This window comes from Tursiops truncatus, chromosome 3, assembly GCF_011762595.2.
Source record: "Tursiops truncatus isolate mTurTru1 chromosome 3, mTurTru1.mat.Y, whole genome shotgun sequence".
Taxonomy (NCBI): Eukaryota; Metazoa; Chordata; class Mammalia; order Artiodactyla; family Delphinidae; genus Tursiops; species Tursiops truncatus.
The window spans coordinates 166,439,502-166,453,859 of record NC_047036.1 but is presented as its reverse complement, the minus strand read 5'-3'; the positions used below and the strand labels follow the sequence as shown (position 1 = coordinate 166,453,859).

General features: G+C 59.5%; 2 protein-coding genes across 2 annotated transcripts; one reads left to right on the top strand and one right to left on the bottom strand.

The window, feature by feature from the left end:
• The first annotated feature begins 1,460 nt into the window (after positions 1–1,460).
• On the top strand, positions 1,461–6,503 carry CRB3 (crumbs cell polarity complex component 3). The gene is made up of 5 exons (XM_033854545.2): positions 1,461–1,591; positions 1,818–2,010; positions 2,732–2,805; positions 3,432–3,575; positions 3,919–6,503. The coding sequence occupies exons 2-5, from the start codon at positions 1,929–1,931 to the stop codon at positions 3,988–3,990; spliced, it is 372 nt and encodes a 123-aa protein (XP_033710436.1). The 5' UTR covers positions 1,461–1,591; positions 1,818–1,928; the 3' UTR covers positions 3,991–6,503.
• On the bottom strand, positions 4,135–13,143 carry DENND1C (DENN domain containing 1C). The gene is made up of 23 exons (XM_033854538.2): positions 13,021–13,143; positions 12,037–12,101; positions 11,908–11,951; positions 11,717–11,766; positions 11,232–11,351; positions 11,082–11,151; positions 10,831–10,911; positions 10,674–10,739; positions 10,532–10,585; positions 10,309–10,419; positions 9,454–9,554; positions 9,304–9,349; positions 9,078–9,179; positions 8,864–8,989; positions 7,875–7,979; positions 7,024–7,114; positions 6,886–6,926; positions 6,606–6,677; positions 5,946–5,990; positions 5,769–5,876; positions 5,522–5,589; positions 5,200–5,383; positions 4,135–5,098 (listed from the first exon to the last, which is right to left on the bottom strand). The coding sequence occupies exons 1-23, from the start codon at positions 13,035–13,037 to the stop codon at positions 4,484–4,486; spliced, it is 2,382 nt and encodes a 793-aa protein (XP_033710429.1). The 5' UTR covers positions 13,038–13,143; the 3' UTR covers positions 4,135–4,483.
• Positions 13,144–14,358: the final 1,215 nt, after the last annotated feature.

Genomic DNA, 14,358 nt, shown 5'->3' with positions numbered 1-14,358 from the left:
CCAAATGTCCCTCCCACTAGTTTAGGGCGCAGTTTCTCGATTCGCCATTAGGGGGAGGGGCGCCCAGATCTTTTGACAGCGAATAATAATAATAGCTAACGTTGATTCATTGCTTTGCACAAGCCTTGGCCTTTTACTCACCCCTCGCGTCGTCCTCGCTAAAACCCTATAAGGTAAGTGGGACTGGCTTTCCCACTTCACAGGTGACGAAACAGGAGGTTAAGCCGCTCACCGCAGTCCACATGCCCAGGAAGGGGCAAAGCAGACATTTAACTAGACCTGGGATTCTTACCCAACATCGCTCTATGCCCTAGAAGGGATTAATTTTCCCTTAACCATCACTCTTCTCTCTAGAGTCCCCAGGAGGGGGTCGTCTTATTATCTTCGTCCTTTATCCAAAGGACGATCGTGAAGGCACACATGGTTCCCACTCAGCTTCTGCCCAGACAGGTGTGCTCAAACGAGCCTCTTGTAGAGGGTCCCCTCACAGATGTTTTCATTCACAGGTCGCCCTTGCAGGTGCCGTACAGATATTTTCCCACGGAGATGCCCCAAACAAATGTTTTCTCACAGATGCATCCTTGACAGGTGGACCTCAAAACACATGAGCCCCCCCACCAAAGATGTGCTTCAATGTGAGTGTGCCCCATGCAGGCGTGCTCAGGTCTTCCTCTCGTGTGAACTCAATTCAATGCAGCTGTTTCCTTCACCTCACAGGTATGTTTCTCAACAGGTGTTCCTCCACCCAGCAATGCGTCATAGAGCCTCCCCCGCCATACGTGTGTTCCGTTTAATCATTCACCCGTACGGGGCTCTTTCCATATAACTGGGTCCCCTACAAGTGTACTTAAATGCAGGTATGTCTCGTACAGGTGTTTCCAATACCTTTACACACAGGAATTCCTTCTGCAAGTCTTGTTCATTTCATAGGTGAGCCATGCAGATGCATTCCCCAAACAGATGTACCCCGCGCCAAAGTGCCTCAGCCAGGTGTTTGTAACCATGCAGGTGTGTTCTATACAGCTGTTTTCCACACAGGTAGGCTTCCATTCAGCTGTACTCCAAAGAGATGTGATTCAAAGCAGATGTCTCCCATGGGTGTTCTTACACATCCGTGCAGATTTCTTTACACGTTTGTTCCCATGCAGGTGTGTCCCACACCAGTGTTTTTTCATTAGAGGCTCCCCATCCCGGTCTGCCCCAGACAGGAGTGCCTCACACATCGGTGACTCCATGCCCCGTGTGTCTCCACACCTGGACGATTCTACAGATGTACCTGCAGTGCAGGTGAGAGGCCCCTTTTACACCTGCGCGCTTCCGCTCCTTTTCACTCCTCCCGATTATGAGATTGGGTTCCCGTTACAGGTGCGTCCACGGCGCGGACCCGCCCCCGCTTGGCCCCGCCCTTTCATCTAGGCTCAGGTGCACAAGCCGGAAGTGCGCTCACCTCCAAGGTGAGTGACTAAACTTTCCGGGTCACGTGAGCCGGCGGAGCTGGAAGAGTCCGACCGAGCCACTGACCGACGGATCGAGGGTTCGAGCGAGGGACCGGGATCGGGACCCTGAGCGGGGTCGAAGACGCCCGGGCCAGGTAGGGAGGCAGGTCACGCGGCTGGGCCTGCCACCCCTCCCCCCTTCCCTTCCCTTCCCCTTTCCCCAGCCCAGGAACGCGCCGCCCCGAGTTAATCTTTAATCTCTGACCTCTGGCGGCGGGGGGCGGGGCGGGACTCCTGGGTGGCCGGCGCGGGTCGCCCCTCCCAGGGGCCTGCGCTCGGGTCCGGCCCTCTCCCCCACGCTCCGGCCTTTCTCCTTTCCAGCCCCCAGGTGCGGGGTCGAAGGTACCCCCCCCCCCCCACCGCCCGAGATGCGGTAGGAGCGGCGCGCGCGACAAGCCCTGTCCCCTGTGCCACCAGCCCGTCACCCGGCCCATGGCGAGCCCCGGCCTGGGGCTGCTCTTGGCACTCGGCCTGCCGCTGCTGCTGACCCGCTGGGGCCGGGTCTGGGGGCAAAGTAGGTACCGGTCGGGGGCACTGGGGGTCCGGGCTTAGAAGCGCTGGGTGCCTGGGACGCTGAGAGGGCAAGAACCCAGGAGCGGGCATGCGATGCCTAGGTCTGGGGTAGGGGTGGGGGCGTAGAATTTCTGTGTCCTTCCTTGGACGGTTGGAGTTGGTCTAGGAGAATTCCTGAGTTGGGCGGAATTGTGAGCTGCCGGGAGAAGAGGCCTGCGGTCTGGAGCCTCAGTAGGGTTGAGCAGTTTGGGGGAAATGGAAGCCAGGAGGAGGCCTGCCTGGGGCTCCAAGCCCAGGTGGAGCAGGTTGACCAGAGGTGGGGACGCTGCCTTTCATGAGCCTGGGGGGAGGTGTGAGTCAGACACTCCAGGGAAAATGCAGGATCCGCCCAGATCCTGAAGGGCAGAGGGAGGGCCGGAGAGGTGAGGCTGGGGTTGGGGGGAGGGTTGGGCTTCCCCACACCATCCATTATAATAGCCCCCAACTCTGCGCAAACTGCAGACCGCTGTTGGCTGATTACTCAGCGCTGGGCTCCCCTGGGTAAGGGGTGCCCTGTGGGGCCAAATCAGCGGGGCCAGCCCCTGTGTGGAGGCCGCTCACAGAATGAAAGTCTCAAAAGGGCAGAGTTCTAACGAGGGGAAATGGCCCAGGAAGATGCACATGCTTCCAGATGGGAAGGGATAGATGGGGATTCATTTATCTTCTCTACCACCGCCCTGCAGCACCGGAGCCCACTGTAAGTGAGAACAGCACAATTACACCCTCTGGCCCCAGCCCTGGCTCCAATGGGGCCCTGGTGAGTTGGGGTATATGTGGGAGAAGAGCGGCAGGGATTTTATGCGGGAGGCCCCCGTGTAGCAGGTGGGAGGGCCTAGATGCCCAGAGGCGGCAGGCTGCACAGTGGGGGAGGCATTGGAGAACCCTAAGTGAGAGAGACCAGAATATCAACATGGCAAATGGGGAGACCGAGAACCCCAGGAAGGGGATGGGCAAGAACACCATGCCTGGCGGGAGTTCCCTGGCGGTCTAGTGGTTAAGACTTCGCGCTTCCAATGCAGGGGGCACAGGTTGGATCCCTGGTTGGGGAACTAAGACACACACACACACACAAAAAGAATACCATGCTTGGCAAGGGGGTCCAGGAGCCCCCATGCCTCTCAGGCAGGGGGAGGAGGGATCTAGGAGCCTAGATGCGGCAGGTGCTTGGGAGAAGGACCCCAGACATGGCAGGTAGGGGAGCCTGGGAACCCCAGATGTGATATGATGGGGGTCAGGAACCCTGAGTGGAGGAAGCCAGTCACCAAAAGTGGCGGGTGCGGGGGGAGGGGATTAGCGTTTCCAGATAATTCTCAGGTGGGGGTGGACGGGATGCCCAAGCTCAGGTGGGTCACACCTGTGTCCCCCCCCATCCCCCGCCAACAGTCGCAGGAGGCCACCATTGCTATCATCGTGGTCTTCTCCCTGCTGGCCGCCCTGCTCCTGGCCGTGGGCCTGGTACTTCTGGTGCGGAAGCTTCGGGAGAAGCGGCAGACGGAGGGCACCTACCGGCCCAGCAGCGAGGAGCAGGTGGGTGCCCGAGCTCCACCGCCTCCCAACCTCAAGCTGCCGCCTGAGGAGCGGCTCATCTGAATGCTGGGGCTGGCCACAGCTGCCTGCACCGCTCAGGACTGCCCGGCGCTCAGCTGCACGCAGCAGCTGCCACCGACACACCAGCCTCTGACGGCTCCGGAGGACTCGGGGGGGCCACGGGGCACCTGCCGGGCGGGCTCTGCGAAGCATGCCGCCTCTGCTTGACTCTGCCTGCAGTTGGGGTGCCGGGGCTGCGGACCTGCCTCCCCGCTTGCCGCACCATCAGCCATCTGTCTGCCTGCCACACAGGCCCGACACCCCCCCTCTCCTTTCCTTTCAGTTCTCCCATGCAGCCGAGGCCCAGGCTCCCCAGGACTCCAAGGAGACGGTGCGGGGCTGCCTGCCCATCTAGGTCCCCTTCCTCTACCCATCACCCTTCCTGGCTGTGTGACCTTGGGGGAAGGCAGAGACCTCTCTGGGCAATCAGACACACGCAGCGCTTAAGAATAGAAGGGAAGAAGGTGCTTCAAAGACTCTGCCTTTGAAGAAAAGGGAGACTGAGGCTGCTTACTTTATATATATCTATACAATGGGTAGAGCGGTGTAATAAAACCTTTTTGTGAGCTGGTGGGGGCAGGAGTCAGCCTAGATGGAGGAGACACATAGGCTGTTGAGAGATGAATTGTAAGGTCTCTAGGGTCCTTGGGGCTGGGAGGGCTTCCTGGAAGGGAAAGGCTTTTAGCTGCACTTAAGAGCCAGCTGGAGGCTGCTTTGGGAGGGAAGGTGGGGAGCGGGGTGGGTGTCTGAGCAGAAACAGGGCTCCCAGGTAAACCCACCAGGAAAAGCAAGCTTTGGGCTCTTGCAGCTTTATTGAGGGGCCAGAGTCTCCTCCAGACCCCTGATGCTTAACCTTCAAAACACTTTTTAAGCTCAGCAACCCTGGGCCGGCTCCTGGCCTGGAGCCCCCGCCAGTTCCCAGCAGGAGGATCAGGGGACCTGGGCGCTCCCGGCTCCTCGTGGGGCTGGAGGTGCGTGCGCTCTGGGAGCAGGACTTCCGAAGGCTGGGCTCTGGGGTTCTCTGGGGAACCGGGATCCGAGAAAGAATCAAGGACTTGGGATGTCCAGGTAATATCCGAGTTGGGCTTTGTGGGGGTCAGAAGTGGGGGGCTTTCTCGAGGGCTGGGTGCTGTGGAGAGCTGGGAGCAGGGACTCTCCTGGGCTGTGGGATCCTGGGTTGCCTCGTGGGGAGGGGAGAGGCGTAGAGGCTGGGGATCTGTGAGAGAGGAGCTGGGGTCCCCTTTGCTGCTTGGGTCTGCAGAAGCTGTCGAAGACTGGGACGGAGAAATGATTTCTGGGCTGGCCTCTGAGGGCAGCTGGGAAGTGGGGTGCTCCGAGGCGCTCGTGGCATCTGAAGGCTGGGGGGTGTGCAGAGGCGGCAGGCCGACAGAAAGGGACAGGGGCTGGGGCCCTGGTGGTTTCTCGTCATCCGCTTGCCATCTCCATCTCCCTGGTATGTCGGGCTGGGTGGGGATGGGGAGATGGGCACGTTGCTGGCCTTTAAATGAAGGAGGGGCCGGCAGGTTGGATGAGCAAATGGGGGAGGGCTGGGGGGGGCTCTCACCAGGCTGTGGCAGCAGTCCAAACTCTGGCTTGGCCGCAGGCTGCTGTTCCGGGTGGCCGTCACGCTCAGACTATCCAGAATCTCGCTCAGCAAATCCAGTTCTTCTCCGGACCCAAGGAAGCTGCCATCCAGAGCTTCCTCTGCCAACGGTCCCTGGGCATCCTCGGGGCTCAGAGAGGGTGTCCTGGGTGAGGATGGGCAGCCTCAGATATCTGCCCCAGACCAGCTGCTCTGAAGGGTCTGGAGTTTTGGGGCCCACTTCCCCAGGAGTCCCGGCCCCCCACTTCCAACATTGCTCCCTCCCTCTGCCTTGGAGTCTTACTCCTCCCCCAGGGACTCAGAAGGTCTCTCTTCCCGCTGGAGTCTCCTGCTGGGGCGAAGGGGCCGGTTCTGCAAAGGATAGATTTGGGGGCTGGGGCCTCAGGAGCTACAGAATCAGGGGGTTCTGTGAAGGGGGGAGTGGGCGCCCCACTTTGGGGGTAGTCGAGATGTCTGGCTGGAGACGGGATGGGAGAAGGGCTTGATGATAAGTCCAGGTACATGCGTGGGCACGGGGGCGGGGCTCTTACCTGTCCAAAGTGCTGGGTGATAGGCAAGCGCTGCTGCAGGCAATCTGAGCGGCTGGTGAGGGAAGGGGCCCTCAGGGAGCCCCCCCTCTGCAGGCCAGAGTCCCCATCCTAGGAAGAGGGTGGGTGAGCCAGGAGCCCCTCCCCCCGCTGCCCCGCGGCGTTGGCTACCGGCTTTACCTTGTACGTCAGAAGGCTCTGCACACCCTTCAAGCCACTCTTCGCCTACGGAGGAGCCGAAAGAGACTGAGAATCCAGAGCGATCTGACCCTGGACATTTGAGAGCTCAGCCCTCCATCCGCGAAGACACTTTCGTCTTGCCATCTGCTCATGTGTGTCTCAAAATATATTCAGGTTCCCCCGGTACCCCCTAAGAAGTCAATACCAACTTGCCCCTTTGACTAACACAGAAGGAATGTCACTGGAGGAGATAACCCCCAAATGAAACAGGGAATGGCAAAGCCAGAACGTCGTAAAAGTGAGTCAGTGTTCAAAAGCCAAGCAAAGAATAAAATCCAGCAGACGACTGCGAGCTGTGGAAGTTGGTCCCAGGAAAATCTGGGGCTTGGGAGAAAAACCAACCACAAGGGCAGAAGCTGGGATTGTGGTGTCTCAGGACAAAAGATGTTTGCCAAAGAAGCTTGGTTGTCATTTTTAAATAGGAAAGACCTGATGCGACAAAAATGAATGAACACAGTCAATGGAAAATAAAAGTAGGAAACATGGTAAATGATTTAACTGCTGGTTTAGTTCTGATAAATTGTGTGTGCTCTAAACGTGGGGTTAAACCGTCCTCTGCCTTTGTCACCCTGGTAAGTGGCCTGTCCAGCCCAGCCTCACCGAGCGGTACATGTTTCTGACGGCTGGTTGGGTCTTGGCCTTGACGGAATGCAGGAGGGCACCACCACCTTTCTGGGGAGAGAAAGCCGAGGAAGAGAGGCTTGGGCACGTGGGGTTATCCCAGACCCCACCTGCCCACCCGGGCTGTGTGTCACTGGAGAATCCCCTCTCCCTCTCTGAGTCTTGATTTCTTCACCTCTATCTATAAATGAGCATAGTAGGGACGGTGGTAGGTTTGATTTAATCCCACAATAAACACTAAAGTGTTCGGTGTTACTACCTTTAGGTTGTCTGCCCAGAGCTGGTAGGAGCGAAGGGTCCCTGGAGAGAGGAGAGAGGAGAGAGCATTGCCAGGGTGGGCAGGCTCAGACTGGGCCACAGGTGTGTGTGTGGGGGGGGTGCCAGGTGCAGAGCTCACCTGAGGAAGCCCCGCTACAGGTGATCTCCTGCTCAAAGAGGTCTGAGAAGCCTTCTCCCCTGTTCAGCTTCTCCAGTCGGCCTTCGATGAACTGGGGGTGGGGCAAAGGGTCAGAGAATCAGGCTACCCCAAACATCTGAATGCGAGGACTGGGGATCCGCTCGCCCTCAAGACGTAGAAGCCATCCCCGGCCCCTCCAGAAACCCAACCTTAGGTCCCAGGAGTCTGGAGCCCACCTCAGGAAGCCAGAGGTCCACCGTCTCCCCGCCCGTTCCCACCCCAAGTCAAGATCTGTCTTCAGGGACCAGACCCTGCTCCTCTCAGGGTCGGAGGAGTAGGACTCTGCCACTCCAGACAGGGCCCCCTCCTCTCAGTGACCTTGGAGGAGGTCGACCCCACCTCCAGGGACCCTGGAAGCCAGCCCGCACTGAAGGACCCTGAAGTTCATCCCACGTTCTTCCAAGAACCCAGGAGTCCGGTTCCACCTCCCCCATTACGTCCCTAGAATCCAAGAGTCCAGCCTCCTCTCCCTCCACCCTCGACCCAGGAGGTTCCCGCCTTAGGGACTCAATAATTTCGTTCCATCCCAACCTCCTCATGGACCTAGAGGTAGATCTTATCCCTGGGAACTCAGGTCAGGGGCTCCCATTTTTATGGACCCAAGAGTTCAGTCCTGTCTCTCCCACCCCGGAGACCCTGGAGTAGGGGATCCGGCCGGGCCAACTCTCGCCCCGCCCACTGGGTCCAGGCGTCCGCCCCTCCAGCCCCGGCTTCGGCCTCCGGGATCCGGGCGTCTGCGCCCCTAGCCTCGCCCCTCCGGCCCCAGCCCCGCCCTCCAGATTCTGGCGCACCTGTTTGAACAGCTGCAGGTGCACAGCCCGCCGGTGGAAGGCCTGCAGCGGCGCCCCGGGTTTCTGGGCCAGGAAGGCTTCTTCACTGAAGGTTACAGGCTGGCCCTGGAAGAAGGACTCGGATTCTAAGCTCCCCGCGGCTCTCCAGGATCCCTTATTCTGCTTCCCATATTCTACCTTACATCTGTGTAGCAAACATTGATGGAGCGCCTCTGTGTGCCTGATGTCGTGCAGGGCCTCGTGGGCTGCAGGGAGGACTTGGGCTTTTACCCCGAGGGAGGTGGGAGCCCTGGGAAGGCGGTGGGCAGAGGAGGGGGCGGGGCCTGACTCAGACGCTCCCAGGTGACCTCTGGCGGCTGCACGGAGGTCAGACTGCGGAGCGCGGAGGGTGGGAGCCCGCGAGAGGGGACTCATGGTGACGGGCGAGCGCGCTGATCCAGGCAAACAACAATGGGGATCAGGCCGTGGGGGAGACAGAGGAGGGGGAGAAATGGACAGCTTCCGGCTGTGTTCGGGGCAGAGTCGAAAGCAACATCAGATTCTCAGATAATAGAACTCCCTGACCATGTTTTTATAGAATAGTTGTGAAAAACTGGGGAGGAGGGGATGTCAAGGTTGAAAGTCAGCAGATCCGAGTCCTGGCTTCAACACTCACCCGCTGTGGGGCTTCCAAGCCTTGGTTTCCTCATAGGTAGAATGGGACCACAAGAGTATCCATCTCATAATACTGTTGTGAGCATTAAGCGAAATAATAATCGCAGCGGTAAAACCTATCATTTATCCATTGTGATGTGCCAGGCAGTAACCGAGCATTTTGCTTATGTCCATTTACAGACTCACGCGACCCTTTTGGGTGGGTACTGTTGGGATCCCATTTTACAGATGAGCAAACAGAGGCACAGAGTAAGCACTCCATAAACGCTAGGTATTCTTATTCTGAATCCTTCAGGGACCCACGGGGTCTCTCCCTCTGCGTCCCCGAAGCTCACCGGGCCGCAGACTAGCGCATCGCGGTACCCCCCGAAGAGCAGGGCCTGGGCTTTGAGGAAGAGACGGGACACCCCTTCTCCGGGGGCCAGCGCGACCTTCCTTAGCCGCAGCCTCAGCAGAGACACCTGGAGGACAAGAGGGCAGCGCTGAGCAGGCGGGTGCGGAGCCTCGTCTCCCGGATGCGGCAGGAGGGTGGAAGGGGGTGTCACTGACCACATCTGGGGGCAGTGCCTGCACGTCGTCGAAGGGCGTCTCCAAGGTATTGGAGTCCACGTTCATCATCACGACGTCCTCCAGAGCTTTCTCCCGCACTCTCTGTGTTAGGGAGTTGGAGTGGCGATGGCCGCTCAGAGCCCGAGGATCCCCGACAGGGGAGGATACCTGGGGGTGCAGGGGGCCACTCCACCCAACCCTGCCATCCAGGTCCGTTCCCACTTACCTCGGCGAGACTGGCGTGCACTCCGATGAGGTAGGGCATGGGCGCGCTGCGGAAGACCGAGGGGGCCGGTCATGCAGGCGCCGCCCCCGGGTGCCCAGGACCCTAGGCCTCTTCCCGAAGCCCTGCCCCTCTCCAGCCCCTGCCCCTCACCAGCAGTAGTCCAGCAGATGCGGCGGCAGCGTGGGGATCAGCACGTGCTCCCAGCGCATGGGGTACAGGAGAGCGCAGGACGCGTGGACACATGAAGTCAGCTGGGGACGGGTGGGGGACCGTGGAGTCAGGGCCTGGACCCCGAGCTTCAAGGACACTCTCTGGACGGTGGCTCTCCCGGCTTCATATCCCGTGTCCCCAGTCTCGTGTCTCCCTCCACCTCCCTTCCCCACCCGCTACTGGGTAAGAGGTGAAAACTCAAACCCCTTTCTTGTGAAGGCCAAGAATTCCGCAAATTACAGTGCTTGGAACTGGTGGTGCCAGGACTCAGCACGTGCTAGTCCCTCTCTCTAGGGGTGGAAGCTAATATTCAACCCTCCAGAATCTCTCTCCTTAGGGGTAGGACAGAGACTCAGCCCACTGACCCCACCCCTAGAGAGGCGGAGCTAGAATTCAGTCCCCCCCCTCCCCCAAGTCTCACCCCTAGGGATAGAGGCTGAATGCTAGCTCCACACCTACCCCGTCCTTCTCCCTTAGGGGCGGAGCTAGAATTTAGCCCTCTCTGATCTCACCCTCCAGAGGGGCGGAGCCAGTCTTGTTCTGGCCCATAGTGGGTGGAGCCTGGACTCAGCGCTCCTGAAGCCGGGGGAGGGGGTACAGCGCAGCCAGCTCTGATTTCCCCCATAAAGGTGGAGCCAGGATTCAACTCAACCCTGACCTTCAAAGGGGCTGAGCCAGGACTTTGCCCTCGGGTCTCGCCCAGTGGGGTTAGAGCTAGGAATCCGTCCCGATGGTCCCGCCCCCAGGGGCCAAGCCAGGCCTCGGCCCCTCCCCGGCCCGGCGGTCCCGCCTCACGGTGCTCAGCTTTCTGGAGGTGAGCAGGACCCTTCGCTCTGCCAGGAGCGCAGCGAATAGCCCCACGATGTTGTCGTCGGTCACCGCCACCACCAGCTCCGTTAGGTTCCTCTGAAGAACGGAGAGGAACGCTGGGCGCGAGGGGCCACAGGATCTGAGAGCCCTCTCCGGGTTTCCGGACCTCTTCCCCCCTCCCAGAGCGCCCTCTCAGGTCTCCACTCACGTTCTCAGGAATGGATGGCAGGCGGCCGGAGTCGGGGGCCACGAAGCAGGAAAGCTGGCGGGGGATTAATAGGGGGACTGATCAGTCAAGGGGTTAGCCTCACGTGGGTGCCCGACCTTCCAGCGTCTCCAGCTCTGCTCACCGGCATGCTCTTCCCGGGGCCAGGGGACGGGATGCCTTGCGCACTGGAGATCATCACTCCGCTGCCCTGGGGGAGATGTGGTGTGTGGTCCTCAGGGCCGGGGTGTAGCCTCTCCAGCCACCTGAGGTCCAACGCCCAGGGGGGAGGGGGTACTCACCAGCTCCAGCCCCACTGAGTCCTGGGTCCCGGGAAGGGGCTGCTGCAGCAGATGTAGAAGAAGTTCGTTGACCTCTGAGACCTGGGTAGGGGTGGGATGCCTGAGCCAGAATGCGGGTTGGGGACTCTGAGGGTCTTGACTCAGGCTGGGTGGTCTGGAGCCAAAGGGGCTCGGTCAGGCCTGGGAATTCAGAGCCAGGCTGGGGCCTTGGTGGGGGTGGGACGGGGAATGACGGGGAGAGCTGGTCTCACTTGATCCTGTGCCAGGAGGTCCCCAACTGTGTTCAGCAGTTTGTAGAACACTTCAAACCAAGGCAGGTGGCTGCGGAGAGTGGACACAGTTTTCATGCAGTGCCTGTAGGCAGAGGCCCTTCCCCCGGCGCAGACCCCCATATCCCACACCTGAGGATGCAGAGACAGCTGTGGGCACCAGCCCGGAGGCGGGAGAAGCCAAATCTGCGGGTGCCGGTCAGGTCCGTGAGGGCAAAGGTGAAATGCTGTACGGCGGTGCTGGGGGGCTCCCTGGGGGCAGGAAAAGCTCTCAGAGACCTGGGCATCCCACCTCCGTGAACCCCCCTCCCCTTCATGCCTCTGACAGTGCTCCTAGTATTGCGTCCACCAGTCTGGGGCCCTGGGTGTATAGGTCCCTAGTTGTCAGTGTCTCCGGTTCTCTGAGGCCCTGGGTCCCTGAGACCCTGGGTAAATGAGTCCCTTTGTGTATAGGTCGCTATTTGTCAGGGTCCCCCGGTTTCTGAGTCCCTGGGTCTCTGAATCTCAGGGGCCCTGGGTATATGGCCTCTGTTGTCTGAGTCTCTGGGTGTTGGAATCCTGGGGGTCCGTGAGAGGTCTGGGTCCCTGGGTCCTTGGGTGTCTGCTTCCTTCCATACCTTTCCACATCAAAGGGGAAGCAGAATTTGGGCACCATCTGCATAGCCTCCTGGGGGTGGAGAGAAGCACACACTGCTTGGCCACTCAGGTTGGGCTCCACCCCTAAGCTCCCAGTGGTCTGAGACATAGGGTCCCCTCCCCCAGGGGGACAGGCCCTGGCCCCTGGGGAGCAAGGAGCCAGCCTGCATACCTGGTCCCGGAAGTCTGGGGGGAACTGCCGCAGGATGGGGGGATCTGCACAGAGAGCAGGCTTCTAAGTTCAGGGTCCCGGGCCCACCCTCCATCTCGACCCCCATCCCCAATGATGCCCCTGACTCACCCTCTTGCAGGGAGGGAGGGTAGGCCGCTTCGAAGAACCAGTCAAACAGGGCAGGGAGACCCCTTCTGCAGGGCAGGAAAGGGTTCAGTGTGTCCAGGGATTTGCTTCTGTGTGTGTGTCTGCACCTGTGTGTGATTGTGTATGTGTGTGTGTGTGTGTCTGCAATTCTATTCTGTGTCTGCCTGAAAGGATGAGACTGTCCAGGGCATGTCAGGTAGGACTGTGCATATGTGTGGCTGAGCCAGTGTGAGGCTGAATGACATCCCCATTGTCTTGGGTGGCCCTGAGGGTCCCTGGGTATATGTGCGAGGCCCTGCCCAAGTGTCTCTGTGTACGCGACTTCATGGGGCCCTGGAGCCCTCAGAGTTTTTATCAGAAGAAAGAGGGCAGCGTGCCCTGGTCCTTCCGGGAACCCTGCAATCTCTGCCTTCCTGCCCTGGCCCCCAACCCTCTATCCATCTTGCAGAGGATGTCGGGACTTGGGCTCAGGGAGAGAGACAGAGGAAGAGAACAGGGAGTGAGTGCACACACATTGTCCCTGAGATTGGGGCCCCCCTCACACTGAGCTTCATCCTCACGCTGACACAAGTCCCACACGATCAATCACTCCTGCACATGGACACACAGAGCACGCCCCTCCCCCCCGCTGACCCCGGAAGCCAGGCTCCCCATCCCTGAGATACATCAAAAGGCACAGGCTCAGGAGTTACAAACTTAGTCATACAGAGCCAGCGGAGAGCAGGGGAGAGAGAGAGAGAGAAAGAGAGAGAGAGAGAGAGATTGGAAGGTCCCAGAGTGGCCCGAGTGTGCCTGAGAGCAGGGTCCATACTGTAGGCCAGCTGAGTGTCCTCCCCTAATTCCAGCCACCTGCCCCTGTGGCTCGCGGTCCCTCCCGGGCCTGCCCCAGCCTCGTTCTCCTTGGCCCCAGCCCAGGCCCGGTCTGGGAATCTTGGTCCAGAAGATGGGAGAGGGGGCAGCTCTTACTCAGCTGTGGATCCCATGGTCCCTGCAGGGCTGGCCCGGCGGGGCCCTTTCCTCAGGGGCGCTGGGGGGGGGCCTGTGCTTTCTCAAGGCTGGGCCCTGAGCCGGCTCAGCTTCCTGTGTGGCTGAGAGAGGAAGTTTAACGGGTGACGTCCCCGGAGGAAGGCCCCTGCCCCCACCCACTGTGAGAGACCCAGGCGTCCCGCCTTCTAGACTTCTACAGGATGGGTGGGCAAGAGGTGTGCAAGCTCAGAGGCCAGACCCCCAGCCCCATCCTGCCAGGAGGGTTGCATCTGGTTTCTGCCATCACACCCAAGCCTTCCCTTCTCCGTGGCAGCCAAGGACTCACAGTTTGCCTAAAATGCTTCCTCTTCCCTCAACTCTTTTTCCTTTGATCCCTCTGTGCTGGTCATTCCCCCCAGTACCACCAGAGGGAGCCAGGCTGAAGAGTGGACGCGGAGGCACGGGGAAGGTAGACAGACAGCAGACAGAACACAGGCACAGACAAACAGACAGCACACACAGGGCCAGGGAGTGACCAACACAAACAGGCCAGAACAGTCACAGACAGCGGACAGACACGGAGACCTACCAAGTTATTCAGGCAGCACAAAGTCACAGACACAAACCAACAAGTACAGCGGGACAGCACACGCATAAAGAAGTCCTTGTCCATCCAGATGATAGGTGCAGGGAGATAACACACAGGCACAGAGACAGCAGATACACTTGCAGGGACCACGGCTGTCAATGCAAACGGAATAACAGAGAAGCAGACCCAGACAACAGACAGAGACGCATAGAGCACAGACGTAGAGCAGTAACAAAGGGACAGACGCAGTCAGGGCCCAGCCACAAGTCAGATTCACGGCCAGACATAGTCACAACACAGAGAGAGGTACACAGCCAGACAAATCCAAGCAGTGTTGCAGACCTAGAAGCAGACAGACAGCCAGGCAGACAGATGTCATGTTGAAAAACAAAGATACGTAGACACACTCACAGGCACAAAGGCGGGACGCAACACAGGTACTCACGGTCCTGGACCTACACGTAAAATCCCACAGACAGACTCAGAGAGTCAAAATACAGAGGAATCTGCAAGCCTCCTCGGGCTCCTGCAAGGTACTGAGAATATCTGTGCGGATACAGGCATGCATCTGCATGAGTCCACATGTGGCCTGCCACGTCCTGGGGTATCTGGGGGTGAACGCCGTGTCTGTGTGCCTAGGAATTTGTGTCTAGGTATTGAGAATATCTGTGCGGATATAGGCATGCATCTGCATGAGTCCACATGTGGCCTGCCACGTCCTGGGGTATCTGGGGGTGAACGCCGTGTCT